This window comes from Syngnathus acus, chromosome 13 (genome assembly GCF_901709675.1).
Source record: "Syngnathus acus chromosome 13, fSynAcu1.2, whole genome shotgun sequence".
In the NCBI taxonomy this organism is placed as follows: domain Eukaryota; kingdom Metazoa; phylum Chordata; class Actinopteri; order Syngnathiformes; family Syngnathidae; genus Syngnathus; species Syngnathus acus.
The window spans coordinates 6270556-6297150 of NC_051098.1; the positions used below are offsets into that span (position 1 = coordinate 6270556).

The 26595-nt window shown below is 38.8% G+C and overlaps 1 protein-coding gene across 1 annotated transcript in view; it reads left to right on the forward strand.

The window, feature by feature from the left end:
• Positions 1 to 26382, forward strand: part of si (sucrase-isomaltase (alpha-glucosidase)) — a 44657-nt gene extending 18275 nt beyond the window's left edge. Inside the window, exons 18-48 of the mRNA XM_037268678.1 lie at positions 580 to 734; positions 883 to 967; positions 3710 to 3766; positions 5459 to 5583; positions 6408 to 6496; positions 6931 to 6980; positions 7210 to 7401; positions 9479 to 9628; positions 9700 to 9906; positions 10149 to 10303; positions 11268 to 11436; positions 12162 to 12258; positions 12885 to 12997; positions 13394 to 13519; positions 13652 to 13780; positions 13935 to 14048; positions 14146 to 14208; positions 14552 to 14668; positions 14780 to 14870; positions 14975 to 15113; positions 15248 to 15381; positions 15491 to 15525; positions 16187 to 16303; positions 17826 to 17974; positions 18186 to 18270; positions 18341 to 18397; positions 18966 to 19090; positions 19499 to 19587; positions 21182 to 21231; positions 23730 to 23897; positions 25871 to 26382. Of these exons, the coding sequence (XP_037124573.1) occupies positions 580 to 734; positions 883 to 967; positions 3710 to 3766; positions 5459 to 5583; positions 6408 to 6496; positions 6931 to 6980; positions 7210 to 7401; positions 9479 to 9628; positions 9700 to 9906; positions 10149 to 10303; positions 11268 to 11436; positions 12162 to 12258; positions 12885 to 12997; positions 13394 to 13519; positions 13652 to 13780; positions 13935 to 14048; positions 14146 to 14208; positions 14552 to 14668; positions 14780 to 14870; positions 14975 to 15113; positions 15248 to 15381; positions 15491 to 15525; positions 16187 to 16303; positions 17826 to 17974; positions 18186 to 18270; positions 18341 to 18397; positions 18966 to 19090; positions 19499 to 19587; positions 21182 to 21231; positions 23730 to 23897; positions 25871 to 25948 (3510 nt within the window). The 3' untranslated portion in view covers positions 25949 to 26382. The remainder of the gene's footprint in view (positions 1 to 579; positions 735 to 882; positions 968 to 3709; positions 3767 to 5458; positions 5584 to 6407; positions 6497 to 6930; positions 6981 to 7209; positions 7402 to 9478; positions 9629 to 9699; positions 9907 to 10148; positions 10304 to 11267; positions 11437 to 12161; positions 12259 to 12884; positions 12998 to 13393; positions 13520 to 13651; positions 13781 to 13934; positions 14049 to 14145; positions 14209 to 14551; positions 14669 to 14779; positions 14871 to 14974; positions 15114 to 15247; positions 15382 to 15490; positions 15526 to 16186; positions 16304 to 17825; positions 17975 to 18185; positions 18271 to 18340; positions 18398 to 18965; positions 19091 to 19498; positions 19588 to 21181; positions 21232 to 23729; positions 23898 to 25870) is intronic.
• The last annotated feature ends 213 nt before the right edge of the window (positions 26383 to 26595 follow it).

The following is a 26595-nucleotide window of genomic DNA, read 5'->3' on the forward strand; positions in this document are numbered from 1 at the left end:
ATTTACGACATTCTTTTGACAAATAAGTTAGGGATTGAGACTTGACTTGCTGTGACATGAATGCCGCAAATGAGATGAGACTTAACAGTCAGAGAGAAGCCACTCAATGAGACAAGAGCAGTGTTTATACTGACAACATCCAACACTGATTATTTATTACAGATGAGCACAAAGGAGTGGGTAGAAAAATCAGACCATTACTGATGAACAACAAGAAAATAAAGGCTCTGGCAGCAGACGTGACATTTGCATGTTTATCAGGGCCACAAAAATAGAACAGGTCTAAGTGTGATGAGTGTCTCATGACCTAGAAAAATAACCAATAATCAATAATTATCATATTATGTTTTCAGATTGTCAAAACAAATAATTCAGAAAGATTTATTTTTCGCTTTTTCTTCCCATGTTTCCAAGAAATGAAAATAAAATAAATAATTTCATATTTAAATGTGAGAAATTTAGTGCAACTTGCAAGGCTGACTTGTAAGTACATGAATGTGCTTCCCCCTGAAACAAATCAGAGGGGAAGTGAGGTTCTTGCTCATCAAAACGCATCTCAGTAATAGATGTTGTCTGCAGCCTCAGGATCCAGCAGCATATGGGGCAGGCTCACTTCTGGTGGAGAGCTCCAAACACTACCTGAGGATTCGTTACACACTGCTTCCGTATCTCTACACACTCTTCTTCAAAGCCAGCACCACAGGGGAGACCGTAGTACGTCCCCTCATGCATGAGTAAGTCATTTTGAATATTACGGATCCCGCAACATGAGTGTTACTTCCAGGAAATGAACTTTTTTTCTCAGTTACTCTGTTTAATTTATGATGCATTTTTTTCTGGATGTTAATGAACGGTATTTTATTGTTTACTTTTGGTCTTAAGGTTTTACTCTGACAAAGCTACCTGGGATGTGGATCGCCAGTTTCTCTGGGGGAAACACTTGCTCATCACACCTGTACTGGACCCGGTTAGTCAACACGAACAACAAATATTTGCGCAACCACACGGATCGTAGATCACTAAAACTACTGACCCGTCGAGACCAGGACATTTGAAATGGGACATTTTTAAGGCCGTATGTGCCGTACAGATTGGAAGACCAGCTCATCTGACATACACACACACACACGCCTTGACCTCCACTGGGAAAACATGACATGGGATTTGCTTTGTTGCCCTCCCCTCCTCTCATCCCTCTTTCTTCCTTTTCCATACCCTCCCTCTTTTCTCTCAGCTCTAATGAGAGCACTGACCTCATTACAAGCAGATTAGAAGTGTAGATGGAAGTGTGTGTGCGAGTGCGCGTAGTAATGTGCAAGTGCTAAGTTTTCTGTACTGCGCTGGAGTGTACATGGATCTCTGTATGTGCACAGATTCAACGATTGCGGTCGTGTCAAAGTGGCCTGATTAATGAGCAATTTAGCTTGGCCCCTTGTTAATTATGCAGGGGGAGAGTAAATTGGATTCATAGGATGTATCAAGTTACTTCAATTGGTGTGATTGTGGAAAAGTTGAAAATACTTCAAGGTGCTGCTCTCAAGGGATTATGGCAAAAGCATAAACGTTTGCACTGAAACCAATAAGAATAAAAACAAAAGTTTGTAAATTCAAGTTTTCAAAGGTCATGAACACAACAGATGCACTGACCAACGTCAACATTGGTGGTGGCAGTCAGATTATTCCATCACCACCTGTGGACCAGGGGTTTATTTTACTTCAGCATTCTCATATACAGGAATATGCATTCCTCAAACAGGAAAAAAAAACTGCCAAGGTAAAACACAATGACAGTGAAGCATAATTGAAAATAACTTAATGCTCAGTGTCGAAAAAATCAATGAAACATTTTTTTCCAGCAAAATTATTGCACACAAAACACAAAGGAATAAAAGGTTTTCAACAATTCTTTGAATGTAACTTTAAAGCGTCGTAAACCTCTGACTTTCAATCAAATGTGAATACGTTGCTCAATGCTAAATCCCACCTTTTTTTTCTGTTAACCCTTCATTTTCTACTTTCCACTATTACCTTTAACTTTAATTCACTGTCTTTCTCAATTCAGCATTCCATCCATCCACCGACCCATTGCTTTAATGATGCACAAGCTCCACCCTTCAGATCAAGTAGCTGCACTAACCTTGATCTTTGTGGAAAACAGGCTAGATCTATTGACTTGCTTCACCTCATCCCCGCTGGTCATCATCCACATCATCTTTTTGCCCACTTTTTTCCAGCTAGCCTTTTTTTCTTGCTTACATCAAATGTGAGCTCCGTTTCTTATCTTGATTCTCCTAATCAGCTGCTGTCAAATCTTTTGTCTGATCCTTTTTCCATTTCATGCAGGATCTCTTTCACCTTACTCTTGCTCACTTTCCATGTTGCTTGCTATCGTCTCACCTCTATCTATTGATCATAGTACCGCATTGCATATCAAACTGATCTACCTTGTGGTTTAAAGTGTTCGCTTTGGTCATGTCACCATGGAGACGGGCCTCCAAATCACAACTAGCAGCAATGCTAGCAGCATACTTAACCTTTCTCTTGTTGTCGCATTAGCCAATATGGTGACTGCTATGCATACAATAATAGTAAAGTAAATAATAACAGTCAGGTAAATTAGTCCCCAACCCTGTGCTCTGGATTAAAGGTCACCCTTCAGAAACCAAAAGCTCATGCAATCATTGTTTGAAATTGAAACATACATATTGCAGCACATCTTTATAAATACCGTATTTTCCGCACTATAAGGCACTAAAAACCTCAAATTTTCTCAAAAGCCGACAGTGCGCCTTATAATCAGGTGCGCCTTATATATGGACCAATATTGAGCCACTACAGTAGGCGTGTCCAAAGTCCGGCCCCCGGGCCAAATGTATATATCATATATGGACAAAATTTTAAAATGGGACATTCATTGAAGGTGCGCCTTATAATCCGGTGCGCCTTATATATGGACAAAGTTTTAAAATGGGCCATTCATTGAAAGTGCGCCTTATAATCCGGTGCATCTTATAGTGTGGAAAATATGGTATATAAACACATGTAACAATATTTCTGTTGTTGTCTGATCTTTTAAAAAAACATGCTGTTAAAGAGATGACACGTGACATGCTTTTGATAGGCACCATGGCTCGACACCACTGACATACTGTTATGAAAAAATTGGTGCTTTTTGAGAAGGAGGGTTAGGGTGGCTTCTTGATTCAATGCTCTATCTTTGCTGCCTTCCTCCCTGTCAGAAAGAGCCATAATCTGACAGCGCTATCAAAAGGCTGGTGCTCTTCTATTGATTGCGCTTGTCTGTCTGCCACCTTGAGCCATCAAAAATTGTTGCCAGTTGTCACTTGATATGGTCTTTTCCATCATCGGTTGCATCATAGTACTGCAGACTTAAATGTCACAAAAAGCGGTGTAAAAGTCTCAGATCACACAATAGACTATAAAAGGACTTAATCTGAGGTAATTATGTCTCATTATGTTAATATTTTTTTAAATGCTTCCCTTGTGGTGTACTTTAGCTTCTACCATCACATATTTTACATATATTAAGAGTTGATTGGCTGAAAGTTTAAGATTAAGGCATTACTCTTTGTTCTCTGTAATTCAGACTCACAAAAAACGTGATTGGAAGAAAAAAAATTATGGTTGGAAGGTTGAAAATGAAATGTGCTTATGCATGACAAGTCTTGACACTTCTTTTTTTATGCAGGGCGTGGTTATGTTGGATGCATATATCCCAGACGCCTTGTGGTATGACTATGAGACGGTAAGACCTTGTATCCTCATTGTGAATCACATTTTCTACTTTACACTACTTTGAGTTTTCTTTGATCAAATCAATTCAACACATTTTTGCTGGGATTATTTATTAAGAACATACACATGCAATATGCTGTATTAAAGATTTTTTTTATTAATTTACCTCTCATAAACTTTCCTTAAATAGTCATTTTTTTCCCATTTTGCAAAAAAAAGTATTTTTACTTCAACTATATCTTGGAGACCAATAATCAAACCTGTCTGAGATTGATATCAGCGATGGAAAGGGACAGGAGACAAACACATAGCAACATTAAAATGTTTATTTAGCATTTAGTTAAGAACATGGGCACCCCAATTACATGGTTTAAGTCTCTGCGCAGACATATAGGGTAATCCAATTCAAAAACAAGTGATTCACAAATGTCAACAACACCAAATTAGCATCTCCTCCATACAGCCTTAACAAAAAGTAAATATCATAAGCTGGCTCAACGGGGAAGAAGATCATGATTAGGCTAAACTGTATTCTTTGCTGCTGCATCAATGCTGGATTAATTTATCGCGCTACAATGCTTCAGTTCTACAGGTGCAATCAAATGGTGAATGTAATGCTCAAGAGAATGATTGCAGAGGGGGTTTATCAGTATTAAGAGGCATTAGCACACAAAGAACACGGTTTCACATGGAAGTCTGCGCATGACACTCTTTGTTGGGGACATGGAGACAAGAGAGATAAGACAGAGTGCGACTGGAGACAAAGATAGAGTGAAACCGGGGGTGCAGACGAGAACCGAGAACCATCTCCCTTATGAAAGGATAAAAGAGGTGTTGAGTCCCTCTGGGATCTTAGTTTGAACGTCACAGTGGCATTGTAAAGCAGTCGCTGATCAGATGGACGATTAGATTTCTCGTTGCTGCTGGTTCCTATGTCCGGGTTGGTTCTTAATGGTTATCTAGGGTGGAGGACGAGGGAACTGGGGCTATTGATCTGCAGCAAAATGTGCAGGACTAACAGCAAAGGTCAATATGGAATGAAAAGAGAAGCATCAATATGAGTGAAAAAGAACATGTTGGAGGAACAGCAAGAAAGAAAAGTGGAATAACTATAACTAGAAGAACAAAAGACACCTTAACCTTTAAACAACCAAAACAAAAAGCATTTTATCTTCCTGTTTTGGAGTTTAATGATACAAAATTCAAGTTTTTCAAATAGTAGCTTTCCCACAAGGATGAAATATCTCTCAATGGTGAAAATAAATAAGAACATACATAAGAAATAAAGAAATACAACCATACCACACACCCATAGCACTGTACTTACAAAAAAAAAAGAAATGGCACACACTTCGATCGAAACGCAGAGAAAAGAAAATTAGAGCATCACATGAGAGGATAACAGGACCTAGAATAGGATGGCGAATTAGATGAGATTGAGAGAAGATCTTTTTAAATTGTTTTGGCCTGCCATAAAAGTTCAGGCCTCAGGAGATCAGAAATTAAGTGTGCACTATCTAGGGCTCAGCAGCAATGCAGCAATGAGATTTAGAGGAACCGTAGAGGACTCTTCAGAAGGCGTTTTAATAAGAAGTGGCTGGGTTAGTATACTGAGCAAAATAACCAAGTGTACTCACAGTATGAAAACTCAGACCTGCATTAAGACAATTTGTAAAACAGATTCTCTTGTCTTACCAATCAGATGAAACCATTGGCAGAGCGCAGACAAAAAATTAAGCTGCATCTACCGGGTGACAAGCTTGGTTTACATATAAGAGGCGGTGCTGTTCTCCCCACGCAGAAAGCAGCTGTCACCACCACATACAGGTACAGACTTACAAAAACACTTTGAACTGAAGTAAAAAACCAAAAAAAACATGGTTGTACTGTTGCCGGGTTTGCATGCATCCGTACCCAATAAGAGCAATTGGGGTTCCATTCTTTACTCTAAGAGATAGCTATTAGACTGTAAATTTTATCTGAAGGTGGAAAAGCTAATTTGCGACTAGAAAGGTGCCAGGCCCAAACCATTGTACCATAGTATAGTTAGAGATTGCTCGAATATTGGACACTTTTTATATGATGGTTGGCTAGCTTTTGAGAATCTTGTGGATGGATGGATGGATGGATGGATGGATGGATGGATGGATGGATGGATGGATGGATGGATGGATGGATGGATGGATGGATGGATGGATGGATGGATGGATGGATGGATGGATGGATGGATAATGCCTGGAGGTCCCCAAGGAGGACTAGGACTACACCCCTGGAGAGAGGGGGATCTGGCTTGCACGAATCAGCCTGTTCCCTTGGTGACAATGGCATAAAGATGCATAATACAATTGTATCCTTGATGGCTAAAACTGGAAATGTGATCATACATACATAATGCTGTATGTATTAATAATGTGGATAATATCTTAATCATAATATTTGAATCAAACTTTAATCATCTGAAGGCTTTGCATGACCCATTAGTACGCCACATATCTTAATTATTCAACTTGCATGTCACACACATGTATACAAACAACAAAAGGGGAAATATGTCTTCTATTTTTAGCTACTGCAGATATAATGGCCAGACATCCCCAGACTGTTTTGAGTAATTTTTGTGAACGTTGTCTCCGTCCTATTTTGATCTACAGTCGACGCAATCCAATGGGTCTGATTATTGCTCTTGATGACAAAGCCCAGGCTGCAGGGGAGCTTTTCTGGGATGATGGAGATTCCAGAGGTAATGTTTCACAAATAGTGTTTATGTTGTTCCAAATAAGAGCACAGCAAGCCATTAAATTTTCAGTTTTTTTAAAAGGCAATTTCTGACAGATTTGAGCACTTTTATCACATTGTTCATAATTTCTATTCAAATTAACCATACTATTAGTAGTAGAGGAAGTCTAAATGACACAATGTGTATCGATGTGAACGCATATGAGAGACAATGACTCTTTCAGGTACACTTTTTTATTTAACTTTGATTGAGGCACGTATACGCCGTTTCTATTAGGGATGCGCAACTTACAAAATGAAAATGCTTGTACCAAACTGTTTAAACATTCTGCTCACACAGCTGAACAAATGAAGGTCAGTCACAGAGTGTGACAGTACACCGGCTATGTCAAATCACTGTGACAAATTCCAACATCTGTTCTCTTTTCTTTTTCACAGACACTGTTAAAAAAGGAAACTACATCCACTACAAATTTACTGTTCTCCATGTAAGTCTCCCTCGAACACATCTTTTTTTTCAAATTCAGCACTATCTTTCGATCTGATCTTGGCTCAGTTTCAAAGTTAAAAAAAGGAAATGTGTCAAATTTCCGGACATAAAGGCAAAAATAATTGAGTAAGTTAGTACAGTGGGCATTTTATCTAGTAGTTAAAAACTGTTAGGTTCATGGCTGTCCGACTTGGATTGAATATCAAACTGCTTTTTCTGCGTCACAGGGGGTACTCACCATGCAGGTGATGCATGCTGGCTACAGGGATCCCAACAACCTACATTTTGAAAACATCACAATCTTAGGGGTTCCCCATCCTCTTGTGTCTGCCTCTGTGACACACGTGGGTTCTGGGTCACATGGAAACTCTACGACCATTGTTCCAGATTCCAGCATAGAACATGATGCAACCAAGGAGGTACTGTTTAGTCATATTAAACCTCATTCACACACTTTTGCATCCTATTATTAACTTTCATAGAGGTGCTTTTTTTTTGCGCTCAATACTGATGAATGTTGCATGGTAGTGAAATATGAAAATGGTACTGTATTCTACAACTACTTAGGTACTTTGCAAAGGCAATATTTGTATTAAGTATTTTCAATTTCATACAAATAATTATGATTCATTGGTTGACTACATGTTGCAACTATGCAGGACAGGTGCAAGGAGGATGACTTGAGTCTTGGCTATACCATTTCAAGGTTAGCCACTAAGTGTGAGAAATGGTTACAATTTACTGTGGGTGGGTGTTTATATAAAAAGAGACAGGAAAAAAAATGACTAAGGATAACAACCCTTTCATGTGCAAACAGGGTTATGAGTTAAAAGCCTATAAGACAAGAGTCTATAAAATGAGAAAACATCCATTTAAGCAATATTGTAGATTGTTTCCTCATATAGAAAAGTGTTCTTTCATGCTCAAGGTTTTTCTGGTCAAACACAGAAGAGTACATTTATCAGATTTTACACCATCATTGTCTGAAGGCGAAGGACAAAGCGCTCTAAACTTTCTTCACATTTCTCGTCGGACGGAGCCAAGCTCCCACACATTCAAAATTAGTTAAATAAAGCTTAAGATTGTCAGTCACTGCTAGCTTAATTAATTTTCCTAATTGTATTTATCTAGTTTGCTTATTATATAACTCTGTACACAACTCTTGGAATATTCACTGCAATTTGTTTCTTTGGCTCCAGTTTCTTGCTTTAAATTTTGAATCATGCCTTCACAGTAATCCCAAGATAAACATCTGCACTTTGAAGTTCCCCATCAGACATTTTATTCCATTCTAATAACGGTAATATGAGTTCAAAAGAAAGGAACACGTTTTGATGAACATCACTAATGTCTAGCAAACAGATCCAGAAACTTTAGGGTGGTACTATGACTGTCGAGCTCCCTCAAGATTGTGAGTCATAGTTCCCCATAGAGACTGTTGAAGCTGCTTTGGAAATTAACAGATGTGTCTTAATTGGTAGTACAAACATCACCCATTAGTCAGTCTCAAGGAAGCCTGTCTGTACAAAGCGTCCCCATGCAAGAGAACTGGCCTCATTCCGCTCTACATTTGTTCTCAGTGGTGTTTTACTGTACAGTGTATATAAAACAAAAGAAATGTGATGCACCGATCGCTTTGGTATGCTATAAAACAGCAACACTTTAATATTTTCCTGTCTAGTGTGGGTTTTAAAGTAAAAGCTGATATGTAATGGCTATTTGTACTGTCCGGTGTGGTTTTTAAAGTAAAATCTGATATGTCAGTGCTAGAGAGGACACCCAATTTGAAGCCAAAACAGCTCAATTTAGCCATCAAAAATGAATATGCACTTACTTTATTGTCCTCTTCACCTTTTTTATGACTAGAAAACTTCCAGGAAAGTCCTTTATCTGTTTTGAACAACTTGTAACATGTTTCTATCAATCATTTGATTTAATAGAAGTGTTAAAACAATCAACTGCTGTGTTAAATAGACAAATCAACTCTGATACATCTTTTACATCGATCTCCAACTGTACAACTCCAGGTCTGATTAGTGTATTTGCTGATAGAAAAAAAATCACATCACATGTAAAGAGTGTTTTTTTTCCTATTTGGTCATCAGTTTTCATTGTAATTGGAATACAAAAACATGTACACCGTCATGATGGTACAAAGATTCAATGTGAGCCCGACCTCAGACAGTTTAATTGGTCCACTGTGACGTGTTGGTCAATTGCAGCTGTCGGGTGTGACGAGACTATTGGTGGCATGAGCCTCGTTAGTAAAAATCCATAAATTTGAACAGTGTCGCATTTACAGCCACCAGGTTCAGAGCATCTGGGAAAAGAGTAGTAGTCCCGAAATTACCGTACTTACCCATTTCAGGTTTGTGGGAATACTGGAGCCTATATCTCCTCTGACTGTAATTGAAAGGCAGACGACAGTGTTGGCTGGTTGCCATTCAAGCCCAGGGTAGATAATGACAACGTTTTGCACAATATTGCCACTTGCAGGTGCTGTTCATACGACGCTTGTCTTTAACTCTGGGGGAGACGTATCTTGTGCGTTGGGAGGTGGTGCAAGAGGAGTACCAGCGTGTTGACTGCCACCCCGAGGAGCATGCGGATGAGGCAAAGTGCAAGGGCCGAGGCTGCATCTGGAAGGTTAGGAGAAAATACCTAAATTTTTCATTCTTAGTCTAAAATCTTCTTTATTCTTTCAACGTCCTTATCAGATAAGCAACATTGACCGGGTTCCATGGTGCTACTATCCAAAAGACTATGGATATCATGTCAGATTAAATGAAGGAACCATGTCTGGCTTTTGGTTGGAAATCATTCGGAACAAAAGGTACCAGAGCAGGGGCCACTCGGAGTCTCGTGACATTGACATCCTCCATGTTCAGGTCACCTACCACAGCAGTAGCATGCTGCAGTTCAAGGTATGTTTATTTGTCCATGTATCATGACGTCTCATCATTGTGAACTATTAGTTAACACAGCCGAGGAGAATCACTTTGTAGATTATACGTAGATTCCTTAATTTCCTTGAACGGGCCCTCGTGTCCCAGTATTTTTGCCCATATAGTAAATCAGTCAATAGCATATGCTGAATTGTTGTTTCCACCAGCTGTTTCCATCATGTGTGTTCACCACACAAGTACTAATATGCCCTTCTGTCCAGATCTGGGACCCAGCCACTGATCGTTATGAGGTTCCAGTTCCGCTCTCTGTCCCAACTGTTCCGAATACTAATGAGGACGAACGGCTTTACAAAGTCCTTTATAAAAGTGATCCATTTGGGATCCAGGTCATACGGAAAAGCACTGGGACCACAATGTGAGTGCAAATGTTAAAGGACACTAAAGTTTTCTGATCTGCTCAATGCAGTCACATTGAATGCTACCAACTACTGTATGTTTTCAAAATTATACTGAGTTGCATTTTTGTTCGCTATCGATATGCAAGAAGTTAAAGTTACAATTGGACAGTATGTGTAATTTGAAAGCATTGCTGCACACAATTCCTGGCAACAAAATACGGTGCCTCTAGACAATTTAATGACATCTAATATAGACATTAGAAAAAATGAATGTCTTTACAAAGATGCTTATGGTCAGTTTTGATCCAAACAAAATTGTTACAGTTAACCAACTGTATTACCACAGTGGTGTAACACTGCATACCATCAAACTGAGAGCCATTTCTAATATTTTAGCCTTGTCATTAGCACCTCTCAGTATGCTGTACTGTACATACTGCCGTTCTACACCCCTCCACTCTACAATTGCAATAATTAACATACTGTATTGGTGCAGGTTTAGCAAACACATAATGAAAGCATTTAGTAAAGGTACAAAAACATACAATTCATAATAAATCAATTATATGGTGTCCTAGCTAGATCAATTTCCCTATGTGTGATTAACATATTTGTCAATATGAACTCTCCTTGAGCATAACAGGGAATTAGTTGCTGAGGTTATTTGCTTTCAGTCAATGAGTGTGACCACCTGCACTGAAGTCAGTGACAACATATGAGCTAAAGAAATGGCAGTAACTTGCAGCTAAGAACATTGAAGTCATGTTTACAATGCTAAAAAATAAATAGTACTTATATGCATACTTTGGGACCTCTCTGAGGAAGGGTGATTACGTCATTTGAAATGTGGCTGATTAGTTTACCTGAAAATGTGCCATTACTCCCTTTGGAATTAACTGTGTTGTGTTAAACTTTGTAACGTGAATAACTCCCTTTACAATCATTACTCTGATTGATTCTGAGTCTCTCACTTTTTCTCAGTTGGGACTCAGCGGTGCCAGGTTTTACCTTCACAGACATGTTTATTCAAGTATCAACACGTCTCTCATCCAAGTATATTTACGGCTTTGGTGAGACAGAACATTCAACATACAAACATGACCTGAACTATCACACCTGGGGTATGTTCGCCAAAGACCAGCCTCCTGGTGTAAGTATCTTACTGAAACACGTTTCAAAATGAAGGGTTGTTTTTCTTCTCTGCTTAACTATTTGATAAAATAAAATCATATTTGGGGACTGCTTAGAAGCTGGAATTGATCATTTTAAGATGATACAATTTTCCACATTATTATACATGTCACCAAATGTGTTTATAGAGGCTTGGGTCGTTTAAATACAAATTATTTTTCCTACATAATTTTCAACTAAAGAGGTTGCCCTCTAATAACAACATGGGATACAATGAGTCAGCACCAGTACCTAACAGTGACATCACTACATCATAACCCCTGTCTTCTCCTTGGAATTATTTCAAACAGATAGCAAGGCAATGGACACATAAGCACCCACACAACCACGTACACACATGCACGCAAACACACGCACACGCAATTTTAACAGCTCCTCAGGTACCAGTCGACTCGGAAGCTGATGAAGCCTGACATGCCCGTGAGCTTTCGTCATAGATGTTGACATCTCAAAGTGGCAGATTTCCTGTCTCTAACACATCACTGTATCCCCTGTTGCCCAGTCCATCTTGTTTTATATTCTCATTGTAATGTTCAGTTTGGTAAATGCATCTCAACGCTCCACACTATAATTTGCACTGCTGCCATGACTAAAACTGTACAAAAATGCTCTTCTGCAAACATACCAGAAACGTAGCAACCAAAAATGAACGTCCCAAACTTGACCATGCTCTCTTTATTACAGTACAAGATGAACTGCTATGGAGTCCATCCATTCTATATGGGCCTCGAGACCACTACTGATGCTCATGGTGTGCTGCTGCTAAACAGCAATGCAATGGGTGAGAGGAAATCAAAACATTCAAGCATGTATGAAGTGTACATGTTCTGACCGTGCCCACTTGGGTTTCCTTTAGTCAATGCGGCGTCCTATCATATTACAATAACATGCATGGTATGTTAATTTAACAGTAAATTGCCCTAAAGTTTTGAATCTGAGTGTTTGTCTATCTACCCTGCAATTGGCTGGAAACCAGCCCAGGGTGTACCCCACCTCTAACACAAAGTCAGGTAGGACCAGTTTACTCATTACCCAACAGTTGGACATGGAGTGTAGAAAATGGATGGATATATAATACACACAAGCCAATTCCAAATTGGTTAAACCAATAAGGCTTGTTTTCTTATAAAAATGTAGAATAATCCATTACATTTTATGTTTTTATGCAACTGGTCTTATCTTTTAGTAAATCGACCCACAACAAGAATGAGTACATACACATGGCACTTTAATGAGTATGCTCACTCGTAAATTATGCATAAAATATAACTATGCAAATGTATACAATTCTGGTACTATTTTATTCTTGCCTTTCCCCTCTGTTCTCCATGAAAACCATGACTTGCACACAGAGCAAAAATGATTAAATAGGTTAAAATAAACGTGTTTTTTTGCGTGTGTACACAGATGTGACTTTTCAGCCTATGCCAGCTTTAACCTACCGAACTGTGGGAGGCATCCTAGATTTCTACATGGTCCTAGGACCTACACCTGAGAATGTTGTCCAGCAGTACACTGCTGTAAGTCTTCTTAATTGCATGATTTGTTTGCGTATGAAAGAGAGCAAGAGACAGGGAGAGCGAGAGAGAGACAGAGACAGAGAGAGAGAGAGAGAGAGAGAGAGAGAGAGAGAGAGAGAGAGAGAGAGAGAGAGAGAGAGAGAGAGAGAGAGAGAGAGAGAGAGAGAGAGAGAGTTTAGACTGTCCAAATGAGAGAATGCAATGAAGTGAAAAACTCCCAGCTGCTGCAGTCCATCAACGAAGGCCCAGGGCCAGACACAACACACACGCGCACCATCAGGCTCACAATTCAAAATGTTACCCTCACACACGCACACATAGACACACATTTATTTCCAAAACTTTTTCTTTCTGCTGAAGTATTTTGACTTCCTCGTTTGTTTTTTGTCTTAATAGCTGATTGGAAGACCTGTTCTACCTGCTTATTGGTCCCTCGGATTTCAGCTATGTCGCTATGGATATGTTAATGACAAGGAGATAGCAGATCTATACATACAAATGAGGGCAGCGGGTATTCCCTACGTAAGTTCTCTGAGACTCTTCGACTTGTTTTTCATAATTGCAGATGATACTATGAACATTGATGGTGTATGGAAAAGTTATATATTATAGTGGATGATGTTTGTTTAATTGTTTTTTAAATTGAATCTTCAGGACGTGCAGTATGCAGATATTGATTACATGAAACAGCAGCTTGACTTTGTCCTGGACCCAGAGTTTGCTGGACTACCTTCCCTGGTTAATGACATGAGAAAAGAGGGAATGAGGTTCATCTTCATTCTGGTAATCAACAAACCTAAAATTCTGAATAACACACCCAAATAGACTGACGGCAAAAATACAAAGCTTGATCGGCTAAATGTTACCAACAGATAAATGTTACCAACTAGAAACTGTTGCTTTTTTAATTTATGCTGTTGCCTTTTTTTAATACCAGGACCCAGCCATTTCAGGCAATGAGACCCATTATCCTGCCTATGATAGGGGTAAGGCCGCAGACGTCTTCATTAAATGGCCGAAAGAACTTAGCGATGACATCGTGTGGGGAAAGGTAAGATGAATAGCCATACAGAAATTAAATGCAAGAATACTTTTTATACAGTAAACAGAATGTATGAAATGATGTAATTGGCATTATTGCCTTGCAGGTTTGGCCTGATTACCCAAATGTCGCAGTAAATGAGTCTCTGGACTGGGACACTCAAGTAGAGGTATAGTTTAAAGATAATTATAAAGATATGTGATATTTTATAGTGAAGCATCCAAAGTCAAACACAATCCTCTCCATGCTCGATATCATTGCCCAAACATTGTTTCGCAGAGGAAATAATATCAATTCAATGAATGTTTGTCATATTTTGCAAGGAAACCTTGGCTGAATTCCAAATCATTTAACTTTGGAAGTTTTCACCTTTGGAGGTCCCACTTTGATGTGTATTCTGCGTATGAATATACAGGATCTTGGATGGAAAATTTGCACATTTGTACAAGTTACAATGACGCAATAAACCCAGTTTACATTCAGCAATTATTTCCCTAATCACATCTTCTCAGCTCTACAGGGCTTACACTGCCTTCCCTGACTTCTTCCGTAATGCAACGGCAAAGTGGTGGCATCAAGAGATCATGGATTTCTATCAGACAACTATGAAATTTGATGGCCTGTGGATTGTGAGTGACCATGAACAGTACAGAACATTTACCTTCTTTTTATACTGCCTAACTGTGTCCAGTTTTCTTTTGGACTTTTACACTCAAATGTATCTCTGTGCTTACCCACAGGACATGAATGAACCTGCCAGTTTTGTGCATGGCACAGTGGGGGGGCAGTGTCTGGGTGACCCTCTGCTTGAGAAGCCTCTATATATGCCATGTAGGACTTACACAACATCATGTTATGCATCTTAGCCTAACATTTTCTTGTCAAGCAACAATAACTCTTCTCTCTGGATGTGTTTTGTGTCTTTGTCCAAATAGCCTTGGAATCCAAACATCTTGGATTAAATCATAAGACTCTGTGCATGAACAGCGAACAGATCCTCAGTGACGGGACACCAGTCAGGCACTATGATGTCCACAGCCTCTATGGCTGGTCCCACACAAAGCCTACTTATGAGTGAGATCCTACATTATGTGTTTCTGTCAGAATGTTATTTCACAATTAGACTGAAATAGTGTGTGAAAGCCAAAAGACTTACCATGTCAGATAATGTTTTTCATGCATAACTGCATTTTGTCTTCTTCATACAGTGCCTTGTTGAATGTGACTGGTCGACGAGGTATAGTGGTGACCAGGTCCACTTACCCCTCCAGTGGAAAATGGGCTGGGCATTGGCTGGGTGACAACAATGCCAGTTGGGACCAGTTGTATAAATCCATAATAGGTACTGTACATTACACACCCATAACATTTAACCTTCTAAAAACATGAGCTTGCACACCCATACCTTTTGTGAAAAGCGGGAAGTCACACACGATTTTCCTTTCTTACAGGTATGATGGAGTTCAGTCTGTTTGGCATCCCTTATGTAAGTATCATCTTCTAATCTTTTTTTTTTTATAGGATAATCTTATTGATGTGACCTTGTCTGCTCTAAGTAGATTACATGGCCACAGTGATGTTATTTCAATTTGTTGGACCGTTTGATCAGAGGACATCTTGTACAGCATGCTGTTACAACAGAAGGCGGGGATCGTGTTGCTGTCAGTCAAAATTAAAAAAATGGGTCAATTCTTCAAACAAAAAGTAATTTCCATCAGTAGGCTGCTAAAGACATGCATTAAAGCAAATGTTTTTTTGTTAAAGGTTGCAAACGTTTGTGAACGTCTGATGAATTTCTATCCAACTGTTTGGACCCTTAAATGAAAAAAAATGTGCCTTATTACGACCGACTCGGTTCATCATTTGCACCATGAATGTCCACTGTCTCACTTCCAACCATATCAATCACATTTGCCCATTCTCTTCTCTTATTTTCATCTTGTTGTGGGCTGTCATGGCTGCCAGGAGTTTAGTGTAAACGCAGCATATTATGCATGCATTTGGATTGTGAAAGGAAGCCAAAGTACCCAAAGAAATTCACACAAGCACTGGGAGAACAATGAAACTCAGCCTGAGCCGAGATTTTAATCCAGCAAACCTATTTTCACTGTTGTCTCTTCTTTTCTTTCATCGGACTTCACTTTCAGACTGGGGCAGACATATGCGGGTTCTTCAATGCAGCTAAGTATGAGATGTGCCTTCGCTGGATGCAGCTGGGTGCCTTCTATCCATATTCACGAAACCATAACGGCAAGGGCAACCCGGTGAGTAAACTTCGAGCGGAATGATTAAAGCTTAGTTTACTATGACGGAGAAATATCACTCCACTTTCAAACCACAACTTGCATTTTCTTGACATGGAGATACATACGTATTTTGGAATACTACATGAGGAGTTAGCTGAGGTTCAGGTTGTAATCATTATTTTTGATGATGAAATGAAAGAATACACCTTTAAGTTCAAAACGAAATTCACAGCATTTGTTTGTTTTGCTGCGTATAATGTGTTTCAAAATCTGAACAAATTGTCAGTCGAACAGCTCCCCTGACTGGTTTGCGGTGGACCATTTGTGTTCCACTGAATTTGAATACTGTAATCACTCCCAAATACCTGTGCTCAGTGAAAAGTTGAAAACCTGAATATCTTCACAGAGCAAATAGTACTTGTTAAAAAAAAAAAGTCAAGTTAAAGTCCCAATGATCGTCACACACACACCTGGGTGTGGTGAAATTTGTCCTCTGCATTTAACCCATCCCCGTGTGATTTGAATCCATCCCCTGGGGGAGAGGGGAGCAGTGAGCAGCAGCGGTGCCGCGCTCGGGAATCAGTTGGTGATCTAACCCCCCAATTCCAACCCTTAATGCTGAGTGCCAAGCAGGGAGGCAATGGGTCCCATTTTTATAGTCTTTGGTATGACCCGGCCGGGGTTTGAACCCACAACCTTCCAGTCTCAGGGCGGACACTCTACCACTAGGCCACTGAGCTGGCTGTTCTCTGGGAGTGAGCCGAATTTTTGCAAAAAATACAAAGATATGCACGTGCACACATTCACGCGCGCGCACACACACACACACACACACACATACATCTAAAAAAAGATACACTGTTTCGGTGTTGTTGTGTTGGTGGCATTCATTCTTGCAGTGACCTTTAAGAGCTTTGGAACACATCTAAGAAATCCAATAAGGCCCGTCCAGGGATCGATCCCATGAGACAAAATTTCTCTGCAATAGAGTCTGAAGTACTCGACGGGACAGTTCGTGTGTGAGTGTGTGCGTATGTATTGTGGGTGGGGACTTAATTGAATTCTCAAGGTGATCTGAGCACCACTGCACATCACCTCCTCCCCCAACACAAACGCCATTATTCCAGTGGTTTTGTAATGGCTTGCAAATGGGATAACATCGAGAGGATGATTACCCAAGTCTGTGTTTTTTAGCTTGGAATCAAAAACTTTAGGGAAAAGAGCAAACTGGCTATGCACCATCTAGAAAAGAAGCAGGAAGAAAAGCAACATCGGGCACAGCTTTTTATATGCGTTGGGAATTTAGGAATTCAACAATCCCTCATGGGCCTTGACAGTTTTTTCATCTTTAGGTCACAACCTTTTATTGGGATTAAGGTTTCTAATACAGACATCCCTTTTCTGGTGGTTTTAATAGAACTATCTGAATTTTAATAATACTAGTTCACTGTCTTCATTTCATAGTAAATGGAAGGAAAAAAATATAGCATGCATAAATTTGTTAGTGAAGGATTATTTCTTAAGCACATATTGTTTTCAGAGACAAGATCCTGTTTCCTGGAACTCCACTTTTGCAGAGGCATCTCGGAAAGTCCTGAACATTCGTTACACACTTCTGCCATACCTGTACACACTCATGTATGAGGCTCATACAGAAGGAAACACGGTTGTCAGACCACTTTTGCATGAGTAAGTAAAATTTAAAAAAACTGATGAATGAATAGGATACATTTGAACTGAATTAGTTTTATGTTGATGAATCTGACCTCTAAATCTCAGACAAGTGCTGCATTTGCATTGTTAAACCGGTTGGTTACTCAACTCTAAAAGAACCTACAGATGTGAAATCTTTAAGTCTTTTCTTTTGTCATATTTAACAAAATGTGCCGATCTGTCACAGGTTTACGAATGAGAGAACTACTTGGGACATTCACAAACAATTTCTCTGGGGACCTGCTCTTCTTATCACTCCGGCCCTTGATCCGGTGCGCATGCACAAACATTAGTATTATTGTGTAATTTTCTCAAATACTTACCAGGCTTTGTGATTGGCAGGGAGCTACACAAGTCGAAGCCTATGTTCCTGATGCACGCTGGTATGATTATCATACGGTGAGTCCAGAGAGTTAGCCACTTGGACGTCACACATTGACATTACAGCATATGTTACTGAATTGCAAAATATATGTATACTGTAATAGCTCATCAGAAATACAAATCAAAACACATTTCTAGCAAAGCACTTTTAAATTCAATCCTTCAGTGTTATTTTTATGAGCTGTTGGTATCAGCAGATTACAACTTCAATTTAACATGCCTGTTACTGAAATCATTTTATCACCAAATTTATTCCATGGCTATAATGATCAGAAAGCGCCATCAATAAGTGACACGATAAAAGTTTCAGCCATTTCCTCACTCAAAGAATACAATTAAACAAAAGCAGCTAAACAACTGAATAACCAGCTTTAATGGTGAGGCGTAATGTTCGCTTAACAGTATGGTGCAAAATAATAGACTGAAGAGTAAAGAAATCATGTTGTCCTCCTGCTGCTAGCCACTGAAACTGATATGGAGGCCACCTCCGTTGCAATGCCTTTTTGGTCTTATCGGTCAGTATTTTACAAAGTGTCAAGCTGACATAAAGTTAATGAGCTGCCATGATCACCCTTTGATTTAGGCCAAAGATGTTAAAGTGCGTGGCAAAAAGGTCTGGATGAACACACCAATGGACCATATCAATCTACACATCAGAGGAGGATACATCTTACCTTGGCAAAAACCAGAGAACACAACATACTACAGGTAAAAACAAATGACAGCTCAACAATATGCCTCAGGCAAGCGCGATGGCAATGGAGGTTTTTGTCAATCACCACTGGACATTTTGTTAATAGCAAGATTACACTATAAAATGCACAATAGATTCATCAGAATGCATGTTGTCAAGAACATAGAATTATGAATAAAATAAGGCCTTTCCAAGAAATTGCATGCCTGCTATATGATCAATAAAATAGTTTACAACTTATTCCCAACTCAGGGTGGGTGAATGGCTTGGATGGTTAAAGCAAGCTTGAGAAAGGCAATAAGTTAGATAGAGGGTGTTGTGTGATTGAGCGCAGTAAAGATCAGGTGGGTCCCTGCCAGCAATGATATAAATATAGCAGGTGCCCTTCACTGCTGCAACCCTTACCAGCACTTTTCTTTTAGCCGAAAGAATCCTTTGGGACTGATCGTTGCCCTAAGTGACAATGGGACTGCTCAAGGATTGTTCTTCTGGGATGACGGTGATGGGATAGGTGAGTAAAAGGTCACCTATGAGAACATTGCTGTTTCCAAATGTTCAATTACAGGCAGCTACAATGGGGGTGTATCAAATGACATTTAGAGTTACTTTTCTGTTTAGTTCTGACAAATACTAAAGGCTGTAGACATTTTGGAAAACAATACATTTTGGGGTATTCAATAAACTCCTTGTATCCAGGAACAGAAAAAAAAAATCACACACATGTGGCACACTATAAAACAGCCCTCTTTGTTGGAAGTGCCCGCCACTCCACAAGTTGTTTCGCTGCCTATGGTTCCCACTAACTGGAACACTCCCAGATATGTAAATAGGCGATGCCTTTACAACACTGTGACAAAAGATGGTTTGCAAAAATGGGGAGTAATAGATAATAATGAATTCATTTCCCGTGTCTGTTCCTTTCCTTCCTCCCTCCTCATTCAATGTCCGGCCTAATTTGTCTTGTTTGCTTTTCCGCTCACTGAAGTGACATATTACCTGTGTTTTGTTTGAGTTTCAATATTAGCAATGCATTTAACTGACATTCAGATGGACTCACAAATGTTTATCATGGTCAGCAATTCTGCATCTCAATCCACAACACATCTACAAGTTTGTGGAACTAAGATTTGCTCCTCTCTCATTAAGCGGTGCAACAGTATTTACTTACTCATTCTTCAAACTGCTCTATGAATAAACAGTAATTCATGAGTTATTTGACCCAGCCAAACTACAAAGCCATTTACACATTTAAGCAACAACTGTTATTACCATGTATTGGAGAATACACACAAAAGTGTGATGTTTAATGTTAAACTTTGCATAAAATAAAAAATTGTACTGCTCAGTTGAATCTAAAAAAAAATGAGTAAAAAAACGACATTGACTTATGCTGAGCGATTACAAGTTTTATTATGTATGACATGGCAATGCTTGAACGTGAGCAAAAGTCTAGATGTTACACATTATATTCTGTGGTTTAAAAAAAAAACAATGAGCAACTTCTTACCATCAAAATATTTCTACACATTTTATGTGTTACTTTATCAATGAATTGCCAATGATAATTGACTCTTGCCTATCATCCCCAGATGTTTGGTTTGGGTGTTTGAACATTTTCTCCTGCCACATCATTTACATATAAGTTCAATTTTGGCTCATTTAATAATATGGTAATTGTTCCAAACACAATGTATTTTGTTTTAATGATGTATGTATGTAATACTCTTTTTTTATGTACCGTAATTTTCGGACTATAAGTCGCACCGGAGTATAAGTCGCACCAGCCATAAAATGCCCAAAAAAGTGAAAAAAAACCATATATGTATATAAGTCGCTCCTGAGTATAAGTCGCCCCCCCACCCAAACTATGAAAAAAAACCGCGACTTATAGTCCGAAAATTACGGTATTTATATTTTAAACTTGGGCCAATTTAACGTGTAAATCTTTCCTCCCTTACTGTAATTACCTCACAGGAATAAATAAACTTTTCAGAATCTGATTAAGTACCATATATGTAGTACATTTATAATGTTTTTAGATCATACTTCTGTTTGGGGTGGTTTGTATTTCAATAATTCATACTTAATTATTTTTCTCCCCTCAGACACGGTTGAAAAAAGACAATATCTACTGACCTCATATGCTGTGGAATCGGTGAGTTCAGACTCTGACTAAATGCCACGTCTTTTCATTCCTTTATCGTCACTATTGTTATTAATGCAGCAATAGTTTAAAATCATTGATTTACCAGAGAACAGTGGATGGTGAATGTGAAAGGTTTCAGGTCACCTTTGCAGGTAATAATTTGTCCAAACTGTAGAATAGAATTTGTGTAATTTCTTTGAAGGTTAATATAATTTACCTCTTCAAAAAATACTGTGAAGCACCAATCCCAGGAAGGATGACTTATTTATGCTGCCTTTTTATAATGGGCATTGAGTTATGATCCTTTTATTACATTAACTTGTCACCACTGCAGCAGTACATAATGATGATGATGCAGGGATAAAATGTTTTTCTGTGTATACAGTCCAAAAGGACTGGCGGAGAAGTCATTTAGGATCAATTCATCATGGGAACAGAATGTTAAAAACAGTTACATCATGTGTTTGTTCTGCTTTCCACTGAAGCAATAACAAAGCATATTTATATTATATTTCGTTATTTTCGTTTTTAGAGGGATAGGGAGTAAGATTTCGTTTCCACTCTAAGGAAATTCACCTATCTGTTGATCTCAATGGGCTTGATTGTGATAAGAGGCAACATATGTATACCACACTCATAAAAACACTTAATTCCATTCTCTTTCATTGTCATTACTATGATTTTTCTTTTATTCATCAGTTCATTTTTTCTTCAGTAAAACATGCAGCAAAATACAATTTGGAGTTTTGGGGGCAATTGGAACGGGTTGATAATATTTCAATTTGTTTCTATGGGGAGTATTGATTTAAAATTAAAATAAATTGGGTTACAAGCTTGGTCATGGAACACATTAAACTCATAGCTCATGGGACCACTCTACTGAGATTTTAATTTATTAACATTCATAACAATATTTCTTTGTTTTATTTGCAATTGTTACTGAAATATGTTTGCTGCCTCCTATCTTAATTTGTCTGGTGTTTTTGTTCTTCTGCAGTGAATCTACTGAAGCAGACAGCAATTTGGTACCAAAATTAGCCCAGAACTCTATTAACTTATTCTTTACTTTAGGCTGTATGGCAAAAACAGCAATAAATCATCATCGAATAAAAAATATTAAAGCCAGTATTGTTCGATATAAATTTGCCCCCTACATTTGTTTTGTGAGTTGGAAGTGCATGTTCTTGCTTAGATGAATACAAGTGTGTTCACCACACCCCTTTTAAGTTTGAAGTGTCACAAACCCACTGATCACTTGGATTTATGCTACTAACCCAGCCCCATCCTCTTTTCATCTAAGCAAAGACACACTATCACACACGGACACACATTAATGAGCATACATTTAATCTCAAACATTCACAGCTCGACGTACACAAACATACAGACCCCGCACGCACTGAATACACACACATACAGCGACCGGAGCCAAACATCTGTGGCTGTCCTCTGCCTACCATCAGGCTCATTCCAAAGCAATTTCACACAGCGATAAAGCAGGCACACTGTCAGCCAAGGGGAGGAGGAAGAGAAAGAAAGAAAGAATGAGTGTGTGTATGTGTTTGTGCGCATGTGAGCATGAACGGGCAGATGTGAGGAGATGAGGAAAGTTGGGCAACAAGGCCAAAGCTGCCTTGCAGATTAGCACATCACATGCCATTTGTGTGTGTGTGAGTGTTTGTGCGCGTGTGTGTATTCCCACATTTGAACGTCTGTGCTCTGGCCTATGGTTTTATACGTTTTGGCCGCAGACGTTTTGTGATTATAGAACATTACATTATATTTTAAATGAGAAGTATCATGCATTTCTTTTCACACTAGTTAGTTCACAATTGTTTCTTATAACAAATGTTTTTGTTAAAATAGCCTAAGGATCAAAGAATGACACGAGCATTTTGTAAGTAGTGCGCATGTGCACTGGAAGTCTCAAAAATTCACCAGATTCAAAGTATATCAATGAGCATTCGTATACCAATCATTTGGAGCAAAAAGCCACTACAAAAAGTGCCCATAATAATTATGTTGCATTATCACTTGTAGTGGCAGAATTCATTTAGGAGAGTGATGCAAAATATTGCCTCCCTTAACATCCTTATGAACACCAGTATGCTATTATACTCAGACATCAATGTTGGTAGAAGTTATCAAACTTTAAAATGTGATAACGTTGCAGTTATTTATACCTTTTGGCTTAGACAGGATAGTGTCTGACCTGCTGCTTCACAAGCTTCTCTCTGTCTGGAACTTTGTCCAGCTGATGAGTCATATATGAGGAAAATCTGGTGGTTATCAGTCTTTTTGCTTCATGCTCTGGGTGATTATCTGGGTGTCTTGTCCTTTTTTAAAGTCCCAGTCCCATCAAACAACTTGAACAAATAAACTACGTGCAGACTTTGTGTCCAATGGCAAATCACGCTTTCCAACAACCTTGGTTAACTCTTAATTAACATCTAAACAACATACAATACTCATTTTCTCTTCATTATCATTCTTTCTTTTCACTTTAGAACACTTTGTCGGGTAGAATTCTCCACAACGGCTTGTTTGAAGCCGACCATTTGATCCTTGGCATCGTGAAAGTCTGGGGGATCAGCACGACTATCACAGAGGTGACTCTTACGGATGTGACTGAAACAGTACATCCTCTGACACCTCAGTATAATGCTGACGCTCAGGTGAGTATTTTTTTAAAATACACTTTTAGTTATATACATATTACATTTTAGTAACATTCCAAATTTATTGTATTTAATACAAAGAGAAGTAAAAAGGAAAAACACTAACAGCACAGATTAGGATAAAAACGTCATGACTGACTGAATTCAAACATCAATCCAGTTTGATTATTCTGACAAAAAACATATTTACTTTGATATCTAAATTCAATTTGTGGTTGCAAACTAATTTCATACCATTAAAACTAAAATTAACTGTCTCAGCCTGAACATGTCTAACAAAATTGATTGAATATGTTCACAGTGAGGCGGCTCGGTGGCGCACTGGGTAGCACGTCCGCCTCACAGTTAGGAGGGTGCGGGTTCAGTTCCACCTCCGGCCCTCCCTGTGCGGAGTTTGCATGTTCTCCCTGGGCCCGCGTGGGTTTTCTCCGGGCACTCCGGTTTCCTCCCACATCCCAAAAACATGTTTGGTAGGCCGATTGAAGACTCCAAATTGTCCCTAGGTGTGAGTGCGAGTGCAAATGGTTGTTTGTCTCTGTGTGCCCTGCGATTGGCTGGCAACTGGTTCAGGGTGTCCCCCGCCTACTGCCCGATGACGGCTGGGATAGGCTCCAGCACGCCCGCGACCCCCGTGGGGACTAAGCGGTTCGGAAAATGGATGGATGGATGGATGTTCACAGTGAATTTCATGGCAAGATTTTTATTATAATGTTTAATTCATCTAATTTAGAAAAAATAAGAATAACAAGCTGTTCAAATGATGTAGCCCACATGTGGTCATATGTAGCGAGAGTTGATAGGGCTCCAACATCTGCCCAATTGCACATGCCAGTCATTCATGACATCAATGGACTCCATGAGAAATTCAGACTAAGTCATAATTACACAAGATTCAGCTTTTCTAGGAAGTTAGCATTGCAAGGAACAATTTGTTAGGGCTGTAACAAATAATTATTATTTTTCTCCTCCAAGTCACTGTATGCACGAATTATACAAACACAATACAGCAAGCTATGTGAACATAGTGCCTAATTATACTTGTTATTTGTATTTGTATATGTGTTGAATATACCGTTAAATGAGCTGCAAACTCAGTCAAGGGCATCTGGTAAAATAAAGCATTCATTTTGAAATTCAATGTGAAACGAAAGCTACAGAGTTGCAACTCTGAGGGAAAAAAAATCAAACATCTACTTTCGAGGATGGACAATTCTGGGGAGAGGTTGGAACAGTTCAAACTAAAATATTTAAGGCATACACATGATGCCACATGGTGCTGGAAAATCACAAAAGCAACATTTGTGTCCAATGACACCCAAATAAGCATGTTACTGATGTTTCTGTCAATACGTCAATCTGCTTTTGTCTTTTTTTGGCATAGTTACGACGGTGACCCACAAGGGGAGACATTCACTGCGGACCTTTGCCTTTAAGGGAGGGAAAGGCATTTTACATGTCTCTGGGTTGAAAGGAAGTCGCTTACTGATTTCTGCGCAAACATGATAAACATGAGGCATGACTTGCGAAGGAGGTGGCATTTGTTTTCAAAGTCACCGAGAATAATAAAACTGCAGTTTTGCTCTGTGTTTTTTCATGCCCCCCATGTTAGTTTTCCAGACAGTGTCAAGTCAAGGTCAATGTTTGGCTCCAGCACAATTGTTTACCAAAAACAGGGTTTGAACTTGTTCCAAGGACAAAGAACAGAGACAATTAAGCTTTATGTCAATGATGTAACCATCAGAATTCCTACCAAATGAGTTTAGGGCATTTCAGGGGAGTTTGTTCAAAGAAACAAGCTGACAATGGAATAAATGATATATGACAGCAAAATTTATATTTTATGTTAGTGTATTCATGCTTAACAGTGAGTTATAACAATATGATGTGTTTTGCAGTACGTGGTTTACACCAACTAAAATTGCACAATTATTGTCATATTACACACGTTTTTAATTGTCCTTCATCTACAGGAGCTGATTATAGATGCAACTGCAATTTCAGTCCGTGTGGATCAAGGATTTACCATTACATGGAGGGCCAGTGTCTAAGTATGCTTTATGTTTTGTTTTTGCACTTGGTGAATATTTAGCATACTGTACATATGTCAATTTATACAATTAGACATTTTTAGGAAATCAAATTTCCTTTCTTAAGTGATTCATGTAAATCTTGACAAAGACATCATTTGAACAAATTAACACGATAGAGCTGAAATGTATTTTCACATTTTACCGAAAAGTCCGAATTTATAATTCAAAACGTAACATTTGTGTCTAACTAGCAGTTAAAAATTACAATCTGTCGTTGTAGCTACTTCAAATTTGAAATGAAACTTTTACTTTTGTACATGCTACAGGTTCAATGTGTAATGAATCTTTTGCCTTTTGACGTTTGGTGTTTGGACAACATGTATTTGGATGAAAACAATGTTTGTACTGTTTTTCTTTTATAATTATACTCTTAAAACTAATGTAGCGCAAGACTTTGGGAAAAAAGTTCTTCAATGGGCACATTTTCTCATTAACAGTGATTACCTTCAAGTGGAGTAATTAACATGTACCCATTTGTATGATCTGATTAGCTGTGGTAATGATTGGTTGAGTGATTAGGAAAAAAAAATATTCCAATATGTAAGTGTAATAGTGCATAGGAGAGTGAATCTACCGTATTTTCCGCACTATAAGGCGCACCTAAA